This window comes from Neoarius graeffei, chromosome 7, assembly GCF_027579695.1.
Source record: "Neoarius graeffei isolate fNeoGra1 chromosome 7, fNeoGra1.pri, whole genome shotgun sequence".
NCBI classification, from domain to species: domain Eukaryota; kingdom Metazoa; phylum Chordata; class Actinopteri; order Siluriformes; family Ariidae; genus Neoarius; species Neoarius graeffei.
This window is the reverse complement of record NC_083575.1, coordinates 2,996,791-3,019,961: the sequence shown is the minus strand read 5'-3', so window position 1 is coordinate 3,019,961 and position 23,171 is coordinate 2,996,791. Positions and strand designations below refer to the sequence as shown.

The following is a 23,171-nucleotide window of genomic DNA, read 5'->3' as shown; positions in this document are numbered from 1 at the left end:
AGGGGTGTGTATGGGGTGAGTGACACTGTGTGTGGGCTGTGTTTGGAGGGGAGTGCCTGTGTACTTGAAGGCAAACGATGCAGTGATTGGGTTGTGTTTGGGGGGTGGAGTGTGCTTGGAGGTGAGCGACGCTGCATGTGGGGTGCGTTTGGAGGCGAGCGATGCCGCGTTAGGGGTGCATTTGGAGGCAAGCAACGCCGCGTGTGGGCTGCGCTTGGAGGCGAGCAACGTTGTGTTAGGGCTGTGTATGGAGGCGAGTGACGTTGTGTTAGGGGTGTGTATGGAGGTGAGCGACGTTGTGTTTGGGGTCTGCTTGGAGGCGAGCGACACTGCTTGTGGGGTGCGTTTGGAGGCGAGCGACGTTGTGTTAGGGGTGTGTATGTAGGCAAGTGACGCTGTTTGGGGTGTGTATGGTGGCGAGCGACGCTGTGTTTGGGGTCTGCTTGGAGGCAAACGATGCTGTGTGGGGGGTGCGTTTGGAGGCGAGCGACGCTGCTTGTGGAGTGCGTTTGGAGGTGAGCAACGCTGTGTTAGGGGTGCATATGGAGGCAAGCGACGTTGTGTTAGGGGTGTGTATGGAGGCGAGCGATGTTGTGTTAGGAGTGTGTATGGAGGTGAGCGACGCTGCATTAGGGGTGCGTTGGGAGGCGAGCGATGCCGCGTTAGGGGGTGCGCTTGGAGGCGAGTGACGCCGCGTTAGGGGGTGCGCTTGGAGGCGAGCGACGCTGCATTAGGGGTGCGTTGGGAGGCAAGCGACGCCGCGTGTGGGCTGCGCTTGGAGGCGAGCGACGCCACGTGTGGGCTGCACTTGGAGGTGAGCGACGCCGCGTTAGGGGGTGCGTTGGGAGGCGAGCGACGCCACGTGTGGGCTGCGCTTGGAGGCGAGCGACGCCGTGTTAGGGGGTGCGCTTGGAGGCGAGCGACGCCGCATTAGGGGTGCGTTGGGAGGCAAGCGACGCCGTGTGTGGGCTGCGCTTGGAGGCGAGCGACGCCGCGTGTGGGCTGCACTTGGAGGCGAGCGATGTCGCGTTAAGGGGTGCGCTTGGTGGCGAGCGATGCTGTATGTGGGGTGTGGAGTGTGCTTGGAGGTGAGCGATGCTGCTCATTGTGAGCCAATGGCCAGCATGCAGCCCCACCCCCAAAGTCCCCAACGGCGGACCAGTACGAAGACTTGTTCTTGACTGGGATGGTGGATGAGGGCTGCAACAGAGTCTGGATCCCCGGTCGTTGAGGTTTCCTTGCCACTGGATTTCGGACCCTTTCTCTGTCAAGTATCCATGTGTCTGCTGTTGTGCACCAGCTTTCCCACGCTAAACTATTTCATGCACAATGTGTCTACCAAGACCACATTTCACCAAGTTCTGCGGCAACTGGCAAGTGGCGATGGGGACAGGATAGTGAGATCTAGGAGTCCCTCGCCTCGGACCGGCATGTTAGGTGGCAGAGTCTGATTCAGTCGTCTCACTCTTGAAATGGAGTAGAGGAGTGTTTCGGCAGCTTTCCCTGTGACTGAGCAGTCCTTTTCAGGATCCACTCTGCTCACCCCCGATGTGGGGAGGGGGCTAGAAAAGGTGTCCTAAAAATAGTCTGCTCCGCTTCTACCTGGCTGGAATACCGCATCCAGCAGGAATACCGCATCCAGCAGGATCACCTTTCAGTGGTCAAAAAACCCACAAATTGAATCTTGGAACTTGGAATGTACGTACCCTACTGGATGACACAGACCACTCCAGTCGACCCAAATGAAGAACCGCCCTTGTATCTTGGGAACTAAGTCATTTCAATATTGACCTAGCTGCTCTTCAGGAGACCCAAAGAGCACGTGCTGGACAATTGTAATGCTGCCTCCGCCATATCCTGGGTGTCAACTGGAAGAATCAATGAACAAATGTTAGTGTCCTGGAAGAGTCCGAATGCACCATTATTGAAGCTATGGTGATGCAAAATCAACTTCGTTGGTTGGGACATCTCTTACAAATGAACGACTCTCGCCTTCCCAAGCAGCTTTTATTTGGCAAACTTGGCTTTGGAGCAAGATTGAGGGGAGGACAAAGGAAACGTTTAAAGGAAAACTTGAAAGCATCTCTAAAGTCCTGTGGTATTAGTGTTAACAACTGGGAGGATGCTGCTATTAGCAGATCCAGTTGGTGAAAGGCCGTCCATGAGGGCGTATCCCACTTTAAGCTAGAAAGGCGAACCAAGGTCCTGGAGAAGCGTTTGCTGCGCAAGGAAAGAGAAAAGGCACCTTTACTGCTCACTGCCACTAATAAATGCCACGTTTGCTGAAAGCTGTGCGTCTCCTGCATTGGACTGTTCAGTCACCTGTGGGTGCATAAAATCTAAACATGTTCTTGGTGGACAATCTTACATGCTATTGAGTGATCCCTGATGATTAGCCATGCTGTGTGTGGCATGTGCTTGGAGGTGAGCGACGCTGTGTTTGGGGTGTGCTTGGGGTGTTGATTTTGTTTGGAGGTGAGCGATGCTGTGTTTGTGTATGGAGCGTGTTTGGGGTGTGTTTAGAAGTGATCTGCTCTTTTTGGATGAGGAGCCTGTTGCCACAACAACCAGACCACACCCACTGTGATTCCATCATTTCTGTCTGTTGACACGCAGAGGGTGGGGTCATTTCCTACAACAGACTTGTATATGCCTGATTCCGTTTTCACCCTGAGAGAAATTATATTAGTGTTATATATTTTATATATTATGGAAATGTAATTATAGTTGGCATTATACAGTAATTATATTCATTAGTTATTTCATAATCTATAGCCTTATACAGTATGTTGGATATACATCTGTCTCTCCCTGTATTTGGTTTACTTTTATAAAATGTGCACTTTCATCATACCTAATTTAACCTAATCGTACAGACGTCGTTCATCAATATATATACACGCGGATTCCATGGCAATGACTTTTGACCCAGGAAGGACAAGAGGTACTGGCATGGCTGCTATGTTGCCATGTGGAGTTATATTTACACACACACACACACACACACACACAGAGTGCTATTTTAAATAGTGTGAGGATGAAGGACATTTCACACTCTCCAATCATCAGCAGCCTTTTCATCTCTCATGAGCTTTTTCATCATTCGAGGCGGTGTGTGTGTATATATATATATATATATATATATATATATATATATATATATATAAAAGGAGGGGAACTGGAGCACCGTATCTATGGCAACTATCGCCACCTTACCTACTTTTCCTCCTTTAAAGTCACATATGCATACACACACACACACACACACACACACAGCTCTTCCTCTGAGTGGTCAGTCTTGTTGGTATATCGACACATTTCACTCAATGTGTGTGCATGCATGTGTGTGTATTCCTTTTTGTTCGGCCCATTTGTCAGTGGGTATGTGTAGCATTAAGACCTCTGTGTGTGTGTGTGTGTGTGTGTGTGTGTGTGTGTGTGTGTGATCAGTTAGCCAACACCAGTGGGAATTCAGCCTCTCTCACTCTATCAGTGTGCAAATGTTCACTCCCCCCTCCCTCTTTCTTTTTGTGTGCTTGCTCAGCTGCTCTCTCTCTCGCTCTCTCTCTCTCTCCAGTCATGGGTACTACAGGTCAGTCCTTTTCTTAGCTTTGCTACCTTTATTTACTTCATTAACACTTGTAACTTAACTCGGTGTGGATGTGTTTTGATCTTACGTGTGTGTGTTTTCTGGATTAGTTTTGACTCGGGTCAAACAATCGTCTCGTGGTCTCTTACACAGCGTGTTTGCAGTCGTGAACGTTAGTGCGTATTATTAACAATAAGAGTTACATTCCTGATGTTTATTCTGAATATTCTACCCTAATTAAAGCTGAGCTGGAGTCTCTGTAGAGACACTGAGAGAACAGCAACATGGAACAAACGTGTTGTTACAGATGATAACAGCTGCTGTCCACCTGAAAGACGTCATGAAGGCTGGTAACGAAGGTTTTAACTGCACACATGACGAGAGTCTTACGTGACTTTGAGCTTGACGGAGGTTGAGGAATTTGCGATATTTTAGCCACTAAAACAGGAAGACTGTCTCGTCACTGGGTCTCGTGTGCCTCATTGTAAAGTCTTAACCTCACACCTGTCTCAGGTAGAGTCAGGGGTTAAACTGAGTCGGAATGATCCTGAACAGTATTCTGGTTTCCTCAGTAACATTTCAACGGGGTTAAATTAAAATATTTCCTGAGGCGTGATGGAGAGCAGGAATGAAGCTCCTGATCACTGCGTCACAAACAATCTTTTTTACAGGAAAAATGTAGAGCCAATCAGGTTTTATCTGTAAAAGATATTGTCCTGTTTAATGTCCAAACACTGAGAAGCAGGAATGTAAACATGTCATGAGAAATGTGATCATCTTACGTTTAATTTACTTAAATTTATTCCATGTGAATGTTTCTAGTGTGGTGATTGTGTTCGCGAGGTAGCTATAGTTCACGGGTTCAATGCTCAACAAACGAAATTAATTGAAATCTGCTGATTCTAGTGTAATGTTTAATCCATCCATATCATCTCAGTGTTGCATCGGATCAGCGTAACGTTAGCTTGTGTGTGGAGAGAAGAAAATGTAAACTATGGATTGTGTCGAAGTGAAACCGAAGCATCCAACCCAAATCACTGTCAGTCAGAATCAGACTCAGAAAAGTCGCCTAAGATTAGCAAAGATCTTGGGGTGTGTTAACGCTGAAAAACTCTGATCAGAACGCAAAATCTAAAATAAACTCTGTCGAAGTCTGCTACATATACAATACTCAACTCTGAGCTTGTCCTTTAACAAAAATCATGATAAGATCTAGAAATGTAACTCGTCTAGGATTAGTGAACAATGAAAGAAAGCTACTGAAAGCAAAACCAAAGCTAACAAAAATGGTCATCCAACTGTACAGCAACATATTTATCCAGTTTTATTTGTCTAAAAGATTGAGAAAAAAAATGCTCCATTCAAGTGTGTTTCCATGTTTATCAAAAGATTACTTCATAAGTACAGGTTTTCTAATTAGCAGCTGCTGCTTATCTTATATCATTAGTGAAACTGTAGCTCTTCTGAAAATTTTATTTGTAAATTTATCGATATATCTGAGGTAAATGTTGACATTTCTGATCATTTGAAATCATTTCCATGATCACGATGTGTTTCTATCTGGAATTAAAACATAAAACAGCTCCATTCTGCCTAGCTAAATTGCTAACCTCATTCATTCGCTAGCTTATATTGTTTCCCAGTTGCCCAGCAGCACTGTTTTAAATATAATATATAACATTCATTTGAACAACCAAATCACCAGAAATATGGTTTTTCACAAACACACGGAGTTAGGGGGAAAATTAATGCTGTAGAAATGTTAGTGAAGGTTAATCTGACAAAAAGGGGAATAAAACCCTCATGGGTTAAATGGAGTGAGTTTGAACCCCATCCCCATGCTCAGGCTTTAAAAGGGTTAATACTGCATAGAGTGTAACGTAAAATGGCCGACATTTTGTTCTGCCCTTTTCAGCTAAAATTAGCGCTGTGGGGACTGGAGGGAGAACCGCTCAAGAGACCCAAGCGCTCTCTCTCGCTCTCTTTCTTTCTTTTCATCACTGATGCTGATTGAAATTGTCGCCACAGCAGCAGGCTCTTTGCTTTCCAAAGCAACTGAAGCCAGATGATCCAGATTGAGAAGTGTTGGTTGTCATGGCAATGTGTCCAAGTGAACACCTCGATTGATAAGAAATGACATCACTGTAAACCTCGCCCGTCTCTGATCGCACATTAACACTTGCGCTGCTGGCTTTTCTCAGTTGGTAGCTTCGCACGTGTTTCAGAGCATAAACAAACATGACCTTGGTTTTGTTAGCATTAAACACGATACCTCATGATCCTGCATTCACTTTCATCAGAATTCTGATATTTCTGAGTTTGTGTTTCAAAACAAAACCAAGCTGAGGAGACAGCAGATGACGTCTAGCTCAAAATGTTTCAAGCTCACCTTCCTTTTTCTAGTTAGCCACTTAGCACAAGCTAAAAAAATACATTACAGTCATTTAGCAGACGCTCTTATCCAGAACAACGTACAACATACCCAGAGCAGCTGGGGGAGCAGTTGCGGGTTCGATGCCTTGCTCAAGGGCACTTCAGACATTCCTGCTGGCCCAGGGAATCAAACTGGAGACCTTTTGGTCCCAAAGCTGGTTCTCTAACCATTAGGCCATGGCTTTCCCCTAATACACCATGCTAATCAGGATCCTTATATATCGCTGATCAACAAAGACATTTTTTCACATCACATCTCATTATCTCTAGCCGCTTTATCCTTCTACAGGGTCGCAGGCGAGCTGGAGCCTATCCCAGCTGACTACGGGCGAAAGGCGGGGTACACCCTGGACAAGTCGCCAGGTCATCACAGGGCTGACACATAGACACAGACAACCATTCACACTCACATTCACACCTACGCTCAATTTAGAGTCACCAGTTAACCTAACCTGCATGTCTTTGGACTATGGGGGAAACCGGAGCACCCGGAGGAAACCCACGCGGACACGGGGAGAACATGCAAACTCTGCACAGAAAGGCCCTCGCCGGCCCCGGGGCTCGAACCCAGGACCTTCTTGCTGTGAGGCGACAGCGCTAACCACTACACCACCGTGCCGCCCAAGACATTTTTTCCTTCATCAAATTTTGATTCTTTCATTTTGGACTCAACCTGTCTGGCTAACATCAAGTACTGAAAGCTTACACGGATAAGCACGCAAACTGTTTGAACTCCAGTCACCACACACAGACTTTTAAAAATAATAAACGTACAATTAAAGCAGATACACAGAACCTTTATTTTTAAATACATTTCTGAGTGGATAGTATCTCCATCCTTGACTCTTGTATGCTGCATAAATGGGAATAAAAAAATATATTTTTGAGAGTTAAAATCGACCGCAAAGTTGTCATTGGAGCTGTTCCGCTGAGCCAGCCAGCCCCGAGTGCGTGACGTCACAGCGGGAACCGGTTTTAAGGCCGAGGGCTTTGATAACTATAGACCAGTCATATAAATAAAAATGTATGGTGAAAGTAATACTATTACCTACTTGCTCAACTAAGACTGATTTGAATCGGCCTGTCCGAAAATCCAGTTATACTGGAGGGAAGTGGCTACCGAGATAAATAAAATAATAAGGGTGGATTTAGACTTCTCTTTTGTTACCTTATATCTAGGTAAAATACCAGAAACAGTTCTACAGAAGGATAAATACCTATTGAAGATACTTTTGGCAAGTAGTAGGAAAGCTATAACCAGAAAATGGTTGCAACTTGATCCTCCAACATTGGACCAATGGTGCGGGATCATTAAAGAAATTTACTGTATGGAGAGACTTACCTTTGTTTTAAGACTTCAGTTGGAGAAATGTACAGAACGCTGGGAAAAATGGATTGTGTATGATTGATTGATTGCTTTATTCTGAACAGTAAAGAAGATATAAAAACAAAAAATAAAAAATGCAATCATGAAAACATCATCATAAACAGAATAGTGTAGCCACAAGGCAATAACATAATAATGTTCAGAAAGGATTAGGAAGAAGTAATAACTTATCAAATCCTAACCCTCTATACCACCGCTAATCAAACGTCACTTTCCACCATAATAAACTTTATATACAAAAGAAAGCAAAATAAAAAAAAAAAACATACCAAGACATACCAACATGGTATAATATCGCCCAAATCAAATCATATACATACACAAATACTTATGCTATGCATATATACACACATACAATACATATATACAGTACATACATATACACATACCTATAACTATACACATCCATACGTACACAGACACCCATATCATAATTATGCATATTACGCTTATATATTATATACAATTATGCACACACACACTTTTTATATAATATATCCGAATGTACCCATACCCACATATACACTTATATTATCTATAGCATGTTATTGTAATTCCTCCTCCCTATACCTCATAAAGATCTGTTCCTTATACCTTTTTTTGAACTGGTTTATAGTTGTACATTTCATGAGCTCCACATTCAAACTGTTCCATAGCTTTACTCCGCAAATAGAGATACTGAACATTTTTAACGTTGTCCTAGCACTGCGAATTTTAAATTCAATTTCCCCCTAAAATTATAGCCCCCCTCTCTATCCGAGAACATTATTTGGATATTCCTTGGTACTTTATAATTCTTTACTTTGTACATTAAGGCAGTTTTATATTCTATAATATCCCTGAATTTTAAACATTTTGAATTTAAGAATAGTGAATTAGTATGATATTAGTATGCACCTTGAAAAGTATGACATTATACCATGATGTACATGTAAAGTAATATTTTGTTTTTATTTGTAACACCCATGATGATCTCATGTTCTTTGTATAAGTAAGTAAATAAAAAAATAAATAAAAAGGTAAAAAAAAGACTGATTTGACTTCACTGATTGTGGGTTGACTCTCATTAAAACAGGATGGGTGTTATAACTTATGCAACATACATGTACATGCATGCATTTTCACTGATAAAACGTAAAAGGCTCATTAAATAAAATCAGATGAACTGAGACAATCACATTCTGAAGCAAATTAAATAATCTTATACCGCTAACTTAAACACACAATACAAGTTACATGGATTAATCTAAATGCAGGTAAACATGTTTTTGTTGTTTTGTATCCAAATGAGAGTCGGAACTTACCCGTCTGTGTTCTCGCTTCTTGAAGGCCGATCTTGTGGCCGATTGTTTCGAAACAATCTTACTTTCAGTTGTTCATTCAGTTCTCCGTTCATTTGCTTCTTCCACGTAAGGGCGAGATGGCAGCAATATCCAGTTTAGAAATCAGACGGTTGGTCCACTCATTCTCCATACTGAGTACTCCGCCATTACTGCCCGAGCGATATGTCACGTCCCGTTCCGGGTTTTAGCAATAACCCACGGCTCACTCCAGGAGAACTGGTGTAACTGAACTCACTTTCCTTTTTACAAATAAATAAAATAAATAAATACTTTCCTTTTCTTGTTTTCTTTTCCCTTAATTGTTGGTACTGCACCCTCTTTCAATACGGGCTTCTAGCCAACGCTCCTCAACAGATCAGAGGCCTCGTATGAGTCCTCAGTAAAATGTACAGAGCAGAGGAGAGACCACTTCGTAGGTGCCCAATGTGCCTGTGAACTTCTCGCAAAATGCGTCCAAATCTTTGCAGTTTGAACATTCTTGGGCCATGAACGCAACGTAAATCCACCTTCTGTCATGTTGCTGCACTGGCCAAAAACACATCTACGTGGCATGGTGATAAATTAGCTCAAAATGGAGGATCGGAGTTGCAGTCAGCTCTGTTTTTTAGTATAGTGGAAATGGCGATGAGACCGATAGACTTCCTGCTGTGACGTTATATACGTCAAGGTCATTCACTCAGACCGCTACCTATATGAATCACTTTAATCGTAAAAATTACTGTCTTAGATTTATTGTTAACGCTTAAAACTATTCCTGTGCCATTCTTGAGGTCTCAAGGCATTTATCAACGAAAGTGAGGCCATGGTTCTGCATATCTCCTTTAAGTAATGCTCGTTTTCAAAATTGCCGACACTGCAGTTTTCAGCTACATGCTCCATTTTTATTGATGTGTCACAATGTTTAATTTTTTTAAGCTGAAATTTATTTAACACCTTGATGCACACTGGGGTGTGTTAGCATGATGATAGTTAGCCTCTTTAGCATCCATTATATTCCTTTAACTAGCCAAATTTATTGTGTTTAGCTCCAAAGTGTTAGGGAAAAAACGGACTACAGACGTGTGTGTGTGTGTGTGTGTGTGTGTGTGTGTGGGCATGCGTGAGAGAGACTGATTGATTTCCCAAGTCATTTATTTAAGCTGGTCACTTTAAACCCTTATCACATGCGATAAAATTTTTGCATGTCTTCACTAATGCTGTGTGTAAGATACTGCCAGGTGTTCGTGAAAACCATGTGGCAGAAGGTAGGAGGATAAAAATAAAATCTGTCAATAAACACATTAATAGAAGGGTCATACAAATGAAAACTAATCACTTGTAAAAAAAAAAAAATTAATATTGTGTATTGCAGAGTCTATGTTTCTACATAATCTCCATTTCATTCGGGGGGACCTAATTCAATTGTCACAATTTTACGGTTTTCATTTGACTCACCTTCGTCTATATCCTACAGTAAATATACACAAATAAATCTGATGACATCTGAGCTGATCATAAAAAAATAGACATGAAAACAACAAAAACTCAGTCTCATGAAGTCTCAGAATCAGTTGGAAAAGGATGATAGTTCACAATCTTATGGAAGACAAAGTGGGACAGATTAAAAATGTGTCATTATAGCCATTCAAATATCTTTCAGTCAAAAAATTCAAATATATCGAGCGAGAAACCCAGAAATGTTTTACTGAATAACTTAAACACTTGATTAATTAATACTTATGCTTTTAATGAGTGACACATGAAAACATTTCATGATAAATACATAAAATTCTTCACTGCACTAGTTTTAAAACTCTTGACATATCAGTTAAGATTCAACTTCACAGCCCTACTCAAATATAACGCTGATTAAAGACAGCCAGAGAAAAAAGTTTTAATAGCCAACATAAAGATTGAAGGTGTGTGTGTGTGTGTGTGTGTGTGTGTGTAATGATAACCACAAAGGTAAAGAAAAACGGAGAAGCAGGTATCTCGTGTGTGAATATTTATAATTTTGTGAAACTTTTACCTTTTGAGAAGCACTATGTTAAAGTGCTGAATTTCAAACAGCAGAAACATGTTCATTCATCATTACATTCGCTGCTGTTGTACTCAGTGTGAGCTGCAGGTGATAATTAATCTGATAGCACTGACTCCGCCCACTGTTTCATCTTCCCATATTTAGGTTGGACTGTACAAAATGATCAGTGCCCATTAAGACACACACAAAACAGACATGTTCCCCCCACGAGAGCTAGAAATCTGGGCTTGTGTGTTTTCATCAGCACTCAGATTGTAGAAAATGGTTCCAATGCATTATGGCTCCTCTTCATGAACGTATGTACACGTGTGTGTGTGTTGGACAGTGGTGGAGTTGCTGCACTGGCGGGATGTGAAGCAGACGGCTGTGCTGTTCAGCAGTGTGTTGCTGCTGCTCTTCTCTCTGACTCAGTTCAGTGTGGTGAGTGTGATGGCCTACCTCGCCCTCACCGCGCTCTCCAGCACCATCAGCTTCAGAGTGTACAAATCTGTGCTGCAGGCTGTGCAGAAGACCGAGGATGGACACCCTTTCAAGTGAGCAAGTGTGTGTGTGTGTGCAGAAACTTTAATCAATGTTATACATATGTGAGCATTTGTCGCTCCTTGGTGAATCAGTTCAAAAGAGTAGACTCTTTCAGTTCTCAAATGACTCCGAAACTGAAATTCTGAGCTGTGTGCGATTTCTGCAGCTGAAACTGTTTCCTGAAATCTTCTGCCACTGCATTAATTTTATAAATTTGCCAACAGATCATGGTAATGCTGTCTTTTATACACACACACACACACACACACACACGCAAAATGCACCACTCAGCGCTTGCACAAACCCACTGCTCAGATGGTTAAAAGAGGCTTCCAGGAAATGTGCTAATTAAATTACACTACAAGAGGAACGCCCCTCTTTGAATCGCCACCTTAATGTGGTGGAGGGGTGTGAGTGCCTTCAGGATTCTAGGAGCTATGTTGTCGGGGCATTTGCCCCGGTAGGGTCTCCCAAGGCAAACAGATCCAAGATGAGAGGTCAGACAAAGAGCAGTTCAAAATGACCCTCATGAAAGGAAAAACAAACAAAAAAAAGTATCAGAGTACCCTCGCCCAGACCAGGGATACCGGGGCCCCACCCTAGAGCCAGGCCTAGGGGAGGGGCTCGTCATCAAACACCTGGTGGCCAGGCCTATGTCTGTGGGGCCCGGCCTGGCCCAGCCCAAATGAGCAACACGGAACCACTCTCCTGTGGACCCACCACCCGCAGGAGGTGCTGTAAGGGTCCAGTGCACTGTGGATCGGGTGGCAGCCAAAGGCAGAGGCTCTGGCGTACTGATCCCCGGCTGACAAAACTGACTTTTGGGACATGGAATGTCACCTCTCTGGTGGGAAAGGAGCCTGAGCTTGTGTGTGAGGTTGAGCAGTACAGACCAGATATAGTTGGGCTCACCTCAACGCATAGCTTGGACTCTGGAACCAATTTCCTGGAGAGGGGTTGGACTCTCTATGCTAGAGGGTGAGAGGTGCCTGGCAGGGGTGGGACTATTGGAAGCCCCCCCAGTTTGGCACGCGAACGTCGAAGTTCTCCCCAGTGAACGAGAGGGTCATTTCCCCTGCGCCTTCAGGTTGGGGACAGTCCGAGACCGTTCATTTGTGCCTATGCGCCAAATGGTAGTTCAGAGTACCTGGCCTTCTTGAAGTCCTTGGGTGGGGTGCTTGACAGTGCACCACGAGGGGACTCCATTGTTTTACTGGGGGAATTCAACACTCATGTGGGCAATGACAGTGAGACCTGAAGGAGTGTGATTGGGAGGAATGGCCTGCCTGACCTGAACCAAAGCAGTGTTCAGTTGTTGGACATCTGTGCCATGCACGGTTTGACCATAACGAACACCATGTTCGAGCATAAGGGTGTCCATAAGTGCATGTGGCACAAGGACACCCTAGGCCATAGATAGATGATGGACTTTTTAATCATTTCATCGGATCTACAACCGTACGTCTTGGACACTCAGGTGAAAAGAGGAGCATAGCCATCAACTGATCACTACCTGGTGGTGAGCTGGATCAGGTGGCAAGGGAGGAAGCCGGACAGACCTGGTAGGCCCAAACATGTAGTGAGGGTATGCTGGGAACGTCTGGCGGAGGCTCCCATCCATCGGATCTTCAACTGCCACAGCCAGCACAGCTTCAACTACATACCGGGGAGGATGGGGACATTGAGTCTGAGTGGACCATGTTCCGCACCTCCATTGCTGAGGTGGCTGTACAGCGTTGCGGCTGCAAGGTTGTTGGTGCCCATCGTGGCAGTAATCCCCGAACCCAGTGGTGGACACCTGTGGTGAAGGGAGCAGTCAGGCTGAAGGAGTAGTCCCATCAGGCTTGGTTAGCCTGTGTGTCTCCAGAGGCAGCTGACAGATACTGACAGGCCAAGCAGAACACAGCTCTAGCAGTCACTGAAGCAAAAACTCGGGTGTGGGAGGAGTTCAGTGAGGCCATGGAAAGTGACTTTCGGTCAGCCTCAAAGAGATTCTGGCAAACCGTCTGGCAGCTCAGGAAGGGGAAGCAGTGCTCTGCCCCTACTGTTTACAGCGAGGCTAGGGTGCTGTTGACATTGTCCAATGGTGGAAGGAATACTTTGAGGATCTCCTCAATCCCACCTTCATGTTGTCTGAGGAGGATGCAGAGTCTGAGAGGACTTGGATGGACTCACCCATCACAAGGGCTGAGGTTGCCGAGGTGGTTTAAAAGCTCCTCGGTGGCCAGGCTCCAGAGGTGGATGAGATTCGTCCCGAGTTCCCGAAGGCACTGGATGTTGTTGGGCTGTCTTGGCTGACACGCCTCTTCAACATTGCGTGGAGGTCGGGGACAGTGCCTCTGGATTGGCAGACTGGGGTGGTGGTCCCCCTTTTTAAAGAGGGGGACTGGAGAGTGTGTTCCAACTATGGGGGGGAAATCACACTTCTCAGCCTCCCTGGGAAAGCCTATACTGGAGTGTTGGAAAGGAAAGTCCGGTCAATAGTCGAACCTCAGATTCAGGAGGAACAATGCGTTTTTTGTCCTGGTTGTGGAACACTGGACCAGCCCTTTACCCTTGCAAGGATACTGGAGGGTGCATGGGAATTTGCCCAACCGGTCTAGATGTGTTTTGTGGACCTGGAGAAGGCTTACGACTGTGTCCATCATAGTGCCCTGTGGGGGGTGCCACGGGAGTATGGGGGTTCAGGGTCCACTCCTGCGGGCCATTCGGACCCTGTATGACCGGAACAGGAGTTTGGTTCACATTTCCGGCAGTAAGTCAGACTCATTCCTGGTGCATGTGGGACTCCGCCAGGGCTGCCCTTTGTTGCTGGTTCTGTTCATAACTTTTATGGACAGAATTTCTAGGCACAGCCAAGGGGCGGAGGTTGTCCGGTATGGTGGCAGCAGGATCACGTCTGTTTTTTTGCAGATGATGTGGCCCTGTTGGCTTCATCAATCTGTGACTTACAGCATGCACTGGGACTGTTTGCAGCAGAGTACGAACCAGCTGGGACGAGGATCAGCACCTCCAAATCTGTGGCCATGGCGCTCAGCTGGAAAAGGGGTGGAGTGCCTACTCCGGGTCAAGGGGGAGTTGCTACCTAAAGTGGAGGAGTTTAAGTATATCGGGGTTTTGTTCAGTTTGTTGAGTGAGGGTTAGGGGGAGCAGGAGTTGGACAGATGGATCAGGGCAGCGTCAGCAGTGATGCAGATGCTAAACCAGTCTGTTGTGGTAAAGGGAGAGCTGAGCCAAAAGGCAAAGCTCTCAATTTACTGGTCCATCTACATTCCCACTCTCACCTATGGTCACGAGCTATGGGCAATGACCGAAAGAATGAGATCACTGATACAAGTGGTAGAAATTAGTTTTCTCCGCAGGGTGGCTGGGCTCTCCCTTAGAGACAGGGTGAGAAGCTTGGTCATTCGGGAGAGACTCAGAGTAGAACCGCTGCTCCTCCACATCGAAAGGAGTCAGTTGAGGTGGTTCAGGCACCTTGTTAGGATGCCCCCTGGACGCCTCCCAAGGGAGGTTTTCTGGGCATGCCCCACCGGCAGGAGACCCAGAAGCAGACCCAGGACACGCTGGAGAGATTACATCTCTCAGCTGGCCTGGGAATGCCTTGGTATTCCCCCCGGAAGAGCTGGAGGAGGTGGCCAGGGAGAGGGAAGTCTGGGCTGTTCTGCTTTGGCTGCTACCCCCGTGACCCAGATAAGCAGTAGAGGATGGATGGATGGATGGATGGAAGAGGAACGCTGTTGCGTACATCCATTAAAAAACAGCTCATTTATGTAAAATCAGATCTCAACGTTCATGTAAACAAGCCAACTGAAAACGCCTCATCACTATTCAAGTATCTGAACTCTGGTATGAAATGAACGTGTCCATGACATGCACCTTTAGTTCAACAATTTTATGTTCAGATGTACAACCCCAATTCCAAAAAAGTTGGGACACTGTCAACTGTAAATAAACAGAATGCGATAATTTGCAAATCATGGAAACCCTATATTTCATTAAAAATAGTACAAAGATAGCATCAAATGTTGAAACAGAAATTTTATTATTTTTTTTTTTAAAGTATCTGCTCCTTTTGAATTTGATGTCAGCAACACATTTCAGAAAAGCTGGGACAGGGGTGTTTAACCACAGTGCTGCATCACCTCTGTTTTTAGCAACACTGTAAATGTTTGGGAAGTAAGGAGACCAATTGTTTTAAATGTGAGACAGGTCTGGAATGCAGCAGGCCAGTTTAGCACCTAGACTCTCTTACTACAGAGCCATGCCATTTTAAAGTGTATGTAATGCTTCTAAACCCCACTATTTTCCTTGTACAAAGCAACAATCATTATGTTGACTGACCATGTGTTTTTGAACCATAGCTGATCCAAAAGAGCCATAAATTAATGGAAAAATCAATAAGATCAGCAGATTTTCACAAACTACCTAGACTGAACCGGAAGATCCTGAAGGGGTGTGTGATGTCACATGTGTAACAATCCAGGTATCAATTTCATTCATGTGTGCAGCACTGGTTAGACCAGTCTCGATATGGAATCACGTTTTGGAGAGAATTCGGATAGTGATTGGGACTCTTATACGCATGTCGGATGAAGGAGTAGATGATTATCAAGGATATTCTGAAGTAAATTGTTATCTTTTCGAGCCCCCAAGATGAGAAACTGCCAGTTCAGGAGAGTCCCACTCAGCACCAATAGCACACCACCAGCCAGAGAGAATTGGGGAAACAAATTTTTATTCCAAGCTGGCCACTGCAAAGTATAGGGAAAATAGTTACATGTACCTCAATAAATGCAGAAATATAATCTTTAAAACATACATTCAGTGTAATTATCAAAAGAAAATATGAAGTGGGTGATAATAGGAGAATCGACCAACTTTCCAAATGTCAGATCAAAGGTCATTTATTCAATAAATAGGTTTCTTTTTTGCGCCAATAATTCCAACATGGTCGTTCTGGTGGTGATGAACACTTGATGAATCGGATTTATTATTAGGAGGCGACACGAAATCTGCCCACTTCATTTACACAAACCTCACCCGCTGTCACTTTAGATTAGTGTCATTTGTCGGAAATTCGTGAACTGAATGTCCTTTTGTATATGGATTTGAACATCCAAACACAATGCAGTGTTTTCCCATCATGATTTTTGTAAAAAAAAAAAAAAAAGGAGTCCAACAACAATATCCAATTTCAGCGAGTAAACAAGCACGGAGTCAGATGAATCGAAATGACCCAGATAACCGGGGTTCCACACATGACATCATGCGAAAATTAGCCCTGGGGCAAGGCTGCCTTTTTCCAGGATCCAGAAGCCACGATTTATCGATATTTTATCGTCAAGCAAAAAACTAACAAATTATTTTTTCCCCCTACTTTATTAATTTGTTTTGGTTGTTACTAATGATATATACTCATTTTAAAGCATTACAATAAGGCATTACATACACTATGTGCTAAAAGTGGTTTGGCGTTGTCTGACTAAAAGAAGGAAGACCTTCCCTGAAAAAGACTTTGTCTGGATGGCAGCAAAGCATCAATGATGCCTTCCCAGATGTACAAGCTACCCATGTCATGTGCACTAACGCCCCCTCATACCATCACAGATGCTGCTTTTGAACTGTGCACTGATAAGCCAGATGGTCCCTCTCCTCTTTAGCTTGGAGGACGTGGGGTCCATGATTTCTAAAAAGAATTTCTACTTTTGATTCGTCAGACGTCGGGGCAGTTTTCCACTTCGCCTCAGTCCATCGTAAAAGAGCTCGGGCCCAGAGAAGGGGGCGGGGTTTCTAAATATTGTTTATGCAGTAATGAAGTGTTTTCACGGACGACGTTTTTCTGAAGTGTTCCTGAGCCCATACAGTGATTTCCACTACAGACACGTATCTGCTTTTAATGCAGTGTCTCCTGAGGGCCTGAAGATCACAGGCATCCAATGTCAGTTTTCAGCCTTGTCTCTCGCATACAGAGATTTCTCCAGATTCTCTGAATCTTTTAATGATATTATGGACCATAGATGATGTGATCCCCAAATTCTTTGCAGTTTTACATTGAGGAACGTTATTCTTAAATTGTTGCACTGTTAGCCCACGCAGTCTTTCACAGAGCAGCGAATCCCTCCATACAAATAAATATGTGGTCTTTGTACTATTTCAATGAAATATCGGGTTTTCAAGATTTGCAAATCTTCGCATTCTGTTTTTATTTACAGTTTACACAGTATCCACACTTTTTTGGAATTGGAGTTATTGTCCAAAATGCTGTAGTTTGGAAGTTTTAGAACAGCTTCTCTCCCCATTTTATCAAATAAGTCCCAAAAGAAAATAAAATCATCTTGAACATAGCCTATTAGGGGACAGCAGTTAGTTCTGGTCCAGTGATCTGATTGGATATTTAATGTAACAGCACTGGGACATGTTCCTGTGCGTATCACCCCACTCATCTCTCTTCACCACAAACACTGCAGTTCGAGCAGAAGTTCGTTATACTGAAACTGCTATCACACTTACTACAGACTATCAGTGGGTCTGTCCATTACCATGGCAACACACAACCCTCTATCTCTCCAGCTGTGGCTTCTTTGGGAACCATCTTTGTTGCTGGAGGAAAAACAAACAAAAAACTGAACCATATTGTGTTTTAATTATTATTTATTTGACATTAATTACTTGTTTGTAGAATTGCTGTACAAATGCAACATCACACAATCATACTGCTGTACTGAACATCAGAATCACTCTGATTACTCGTGATTACCTGTAGTCTCGTACCTACAGCCCAATCACAGCTGATCTGATGTTAAGTATTACAGCCTGGTTGAGAGTATGAATCCAAATCCCAACCTGATTTTCACTCTCAATTCCAGAACGACTGAGGTCATGTGACTTCCAAGAGAAACCAGAACAGAATAGTGCACTGATTATTAAAAATCCTTCATAAGTGATGTGAACTCAGTACAGCAGCTGCTTCACATCCTGTAAATGTTAAATGCAACCGATTTCTTTTTGTGACCAATCCAGGAGCGTGTCTGTCTGTGTCTCTGTCTCAGGGCGTACCTGGAGAAGGAGATCGATCTCTCTCCGGAGCAGATTAGTAAATACGTGGAGAAAGTGCAGCTCTATGCGAACTGCACACTGAAGGAGCTGCGCAGGCTTTTCCTGGTCCAGGACCTCGTTGACTCGTTAAAGGTATGTGGGTCACATGACCTGATGAAGCTCCTGAGTGGCTGCTGTCCAGACCTGTATGAGGATTTTTCACTCCGCCAGTGCAGGAGATTTACTCACAGCTCATCTCATCATTACACACAGTAATGCTACAGCAGACATCTCGGAACCAGCAGGAAGACAGCAGGCTTTAAAACCACGCCAATTTTTTAAAAATACAAAAGAATTTACATCAATTTCATCAGTGTTTTATAAATGCAGTCTCTAAATGTTGAACCCATGATCATCAGCAAGATATTTTAATAAAAAATAAAGGATTTCTATAATTGCGCCAACATGTCACACTGATGCATGTTCACGTCTTGAGTCTGAGAGAGAGAAAGAATGCTCTTACAAAGTTGCCTCCGTGTGTGTGTGTGTAGTTCGCAGTGTTGATGTGGCTGCTGACATATGTTGGCGCTCTGTTTAACGGCCTCACTCTACTCATTCTGGGTAAGAACACACACATTCCAGAAATGTTCTGCACTGCAACGATGTTAAACATTGACCTCTGATACAGTGATCTAGTTTCTATTTCTACAGTTTTAGAGCAGGCTGCTCTGACCGAGCAAACTCACAGGTGTGAGGTGTAAACTCTGTGTCCCCCCTCCTTCTCTCTCTCTCTCTCTCTCTCTCCCCAGCTGTGGTGTGTGTGTTCACTGTGCCACTGGTGTATGAGAAATATCAGGTACGAGCTGATTTCAGGGTTACTGTGTCCACATCTCACGTCATCATGATATTAAAAAGAGAGATTAACAGAAGATTAACTCTAAACATAGAGAGAACACTGCATTCACATTAAACCTCGCTCTCTCTCTCTCTCTCTAGAAACAGATAGATCAGTACCTGGGCCTTGTGAGAACTCAGGTGAACTCCATGATGACAAAGTGAGTAAAAATTTAACTGTAAGACACAAAACACACTTGTCCAGGTTGTACCCAACCTCTCACCCATAGCCAGCTGGGATAGGCTCCAGTTTGCCTGTGACCCTGCACAGGATAAGTGCTTACGGATAATGGATGGATGATAAATCACTTGAAAGTAATAAATTTGATCCTGATGTTGTCCATCAGCTGACATGCATGTCCCCTCTCTTATGATTTTTTTTTTTTTTAATTCTGCAGGTTGAGGGAGAAGGTGCCTGGAACCAAGAGGAAGGCTGAATAAAATCCCTCCATCCAAAACCACTAAACACTGCACAGCCAGTAATAATCACAGCAAGGCTGCATCCCAAATCATGTTTTGAACACGCCCTCGTTGACTTCCACTTCAGCTCTGGGATGCTCTAATTTTATGAGCTCATAAGATGCAGCGAGCAACTGGACATTACTGCAGCCTTCAGGAGCACAAATTACCCAGAATGCACTGCGCAATGAATCCTGGGTGCTGAGGTTTTTTTTTTTTGATAATCTGATGAAGCAAACTAGCTTGTAGGGTGTAAACCTCTGAGGAAATCATTTGCACAACACTGTTCCTGCTAAGAGTGTACACTCCTCCCTGTGATACACACTTTATACAAACACACACACACACACACACACACACACCCCGACCAAAGGGGAAGTCAACGGGGGTGTATTAAAGAGGAGCCCGAGTCCGTAGGTGTGTGTCGATCACAAATGATCACGATTATTACCCGAAACTGACATTTATTATGAACTTACCATATTGTGTATTTAAACAAAAATATGATCACATGATCAGCTCGAGCTGTTCTGATTAGACTGAAGAGCCTCAGCAGGATCTCAAAGCATCAGTGATCATAAGGTTCATGGTGATTATCGACACATGCCTTAAAAAACAAAAACCTACATTAAAAATTAGCAGAGCTGAAAAAGCCCATAGTAACAAGTCAATTATAATAAACCCACAGTATATTTTGTTTTCTAACTGAGTCCAATGAGATGGTTAAGTTGAATGAATGAAAAATACTTGCCTAAAGAAAATGAGGAAATATGATGTAAATTATTGCAGCGTCATTATTGTATGGTCAAATCTGTGATGTGAAAAACTTGTTAAAATCATTAAAAAATGTCATGAGAAAAGATGTTAAACTGCGAGTAGAAGTGAAGGACAGAAATGGCTTTTTCTCATATTGCTTCAGATTAAAATGCATGAATGTCAATCTTTAGTAAATAATATTAAAATAGATCACCTTTTCTTTCTGCATTGCTTCAATCTAACTGCAAGATCACACATACACAGCCGCTGTATAACTGCTTGCATCACCGCTTACACACACACACACACACACACACAAATGAATATATTGTGAATGATTTTCTTGTGTGTGTGTTGAATACAAGAATTTGAAAGTTAAATATAATTCTGCTTTTGTAACATCAGGGGTGTGTTCAGTTCAGTGTCGTTGGTTTGAGCTCTGCGTGGATTAACTGTTTACACTCATGTATTATTAAGGAACAAGAATAAATAAAATGTGCTGTACTGTAAAGTGTGTGTGGAGGATATAGCCTGTATTAAAGAAACTACAGACTTTATATTTAAAAAAAAAAAAAAAAGTCCAAATGATGCATCAACTGATTACCCATAATGCATTGCAGTCTCAATCACAACCCCACAGCTACTGGATTAAAAGAGGTCCGCCTCCTTTACGATGACTGACAGAGGCCACACCAACAGTGGTGCTTGAAAGTTTGAGAACCCTTTAGAATTTTCTATATTTCTGCATAAATATGACCTAAAACATCAGATTTTCACACAAGTCCTAAAAGTAGATAAAGAGAACCCAGTTAAACAAATGAGACAAAAATATTATACTTGGTCATTTATTTATTGAGGAAAATGATCCAATATTACATATCTGTGAGTGGCAAAAGTATGTGAACCTCTAGGATTAGCAGTTAAATTTGAAGGTGAAATTAGAGTCAGGTGTTTTCAATCAATGGGATGACAATCAGGTGTGAGTGGGCACCCTGTTTTATTTAAAGAACAGGGATCTATCAAAGTCTGATCTTCGCAACACGTTTGTGGAAGTGTATCATGGCACGAACAAAGGAGATTTCCAAGGACCTCAGAAAAAGCGTTGTTGATGCTCATCAGGCTGGAAAAGGCTACAAAACCATCTCTAAAGAGTTTGGACTCCACCAATCCACAGTCAGACAGATTGTGTACAAATGGAGGAAATTCAAGACCATTATTACCCTCCCCAGGAGTGGTCGACCAACAAAGATCACTCCAAGAGCAAGGTTTGTAATAGTCGGCGAGGTCACAAAGGACCCCAGAGGAACTTCTAAGCAACTGAAGGCCTCTCTCACATTGGCTAATGTTAATGTTCATGAGTCCACCATCAGGAGAACACTGAACAACAATGGTGTGCATGACAGGGTTGCAAGGAGAAAGCCACTGCTCTCCAAAAAGAACATTGTTGCTCGTCTGCAGTTTGCTAAAGATCACGTGGACAAGCCAGAAGGCTATTGGAAAAATGTTGTGGATGGATGAGACCAAAAGAGAACTTTTTAGCTTAAATGAGAAGCATTACGTTTGGAGAAAGGAAAAGACTGCATTCCAGCATAAGAACCTTATCCCATCTGTGAAACATGGTGGTGGTAGTATCATGGTTTGGGCCTGTTTTGATGCATCTGGGCCAGGACGGCTTGCCATCATTGATGGAACAATGAATTCTGAATTATACCAGCGAATTCTAAAGGAAAATGTCAGGACATCTGTCCATGAACTGAATCTCAAGAGAAGGTGGGTCATGCAGCAAGACAACGACCCTAAGCACACAAGTCGTTCTACCAAAGAATGGTTAAAGAAGAATAAAGTTAATGTTCTGGAATGGCCAAGTCAAAGTCCTGACCTTAATCCAATGGAAATGTTGTGGAAGGACCTGAAGCGAGCAGTTCATGTGAGGAAACCCACCAACATCCCAGAGTTGAAGCTGTTCTGTACGGAGGAACGGGCTAAAATTCCTCCAAGCCGGTGTGCAGGACTGATCAACAGTTACCGCAAACGTTTAGTTGCAGTTATTGCTGCACAAGGGGGTCACACCAGATACTGAAAGCATAGGTTCACATACTTTTGCCACTCACAGATATGTAATATTGGATCATTTTCCTCAATAAATAAATGACCAAGTATAATATTTTTGTCTCATTTGTTTAACTGGGTTCTCTTTATCTACTTTTAGGACTTGTGTAAAAATCTGATGTTTTAGGTCATATTTATGCAGAAATATAGAAAATTCTAAAGGGTTCACAAACTTCGAAGCACCAGTGTGTGTATATGTATATATATAATGTATGTATGTGCGTGTATCTATGTGTCTGGGGTTACCTCCACATTACACTTCATGACATGCAGTATTTTGGCTCTGTAGTAGCTGCCTGGTTCAGTGTGTGTGTCAGAGAAAGGGGCCAGACACAGAAGGTTTGGATAAAGTGATCCAGGAATTGGGTGGGTTCTAAAGGGTTCACAAACTTTCAAGCACCACTGTACTTTACTGTAAACGGAGATTAACACACAGACTGGCCCCGTGTCTGAAATCGCTCACTCGTTCACTACTCCCTATGTAGGGGATTACTATAAAAGGACTATATAGTGAACTCATTGATAAAATGATAAAACCTTTTCGGTTACTACTCTGCCACTCATTATTGTCACACAATTAAAACGTACCAGATCAATCAGCTGGTGGGTTTTCAAAATAAT

General features: G+C 43.3%; 1 protein-coding gene across 2 annotated transcripts in view; it reads left to right on the top strand.

The window, feature by feature from the left end:
- Positions 1 to 20,952, top strand: part of rtn1a (reticulon 1a) — a 49,058-nt gene extending 28,106 nt beyond the window's left edge. For both annotated transcript variants that reach the window (XM_060925137.1, XM_060925138.1), the window contains 6 exons: positions 11,098 to 11,305; positions 18,347 to 18,485; positions 18,884 to 18,953; positions 19,142 to 19,188; positions 19,329 to 19,387; positions 19,625 to 20,952. In XM_060925137.1, coding sequence (XP_060781120.1) covers positions 11,098 to 11,305; positions 18,347 to 18,485; positions 18,884 to 18,953; positions 19,142 to 19,188; positions 19,329 to 19,387; positions 19,625 to 19,667 — 566 coding nt within the window. In that variant the 3' untranslated portion in view covers positions 19,668 to 20,952. The remainder of the gene's footprint in view (positions 1 to 11,097; positions 11,306 to 18,346; positions 18,486 to 18,883; positions 18,954 to 19,141; positions 19,189 to 19,328; positions 19,388 to 19,624) is intronic.
- Positions 20,953 to 23,171: the final 2,219 nt, after the last annotated feature.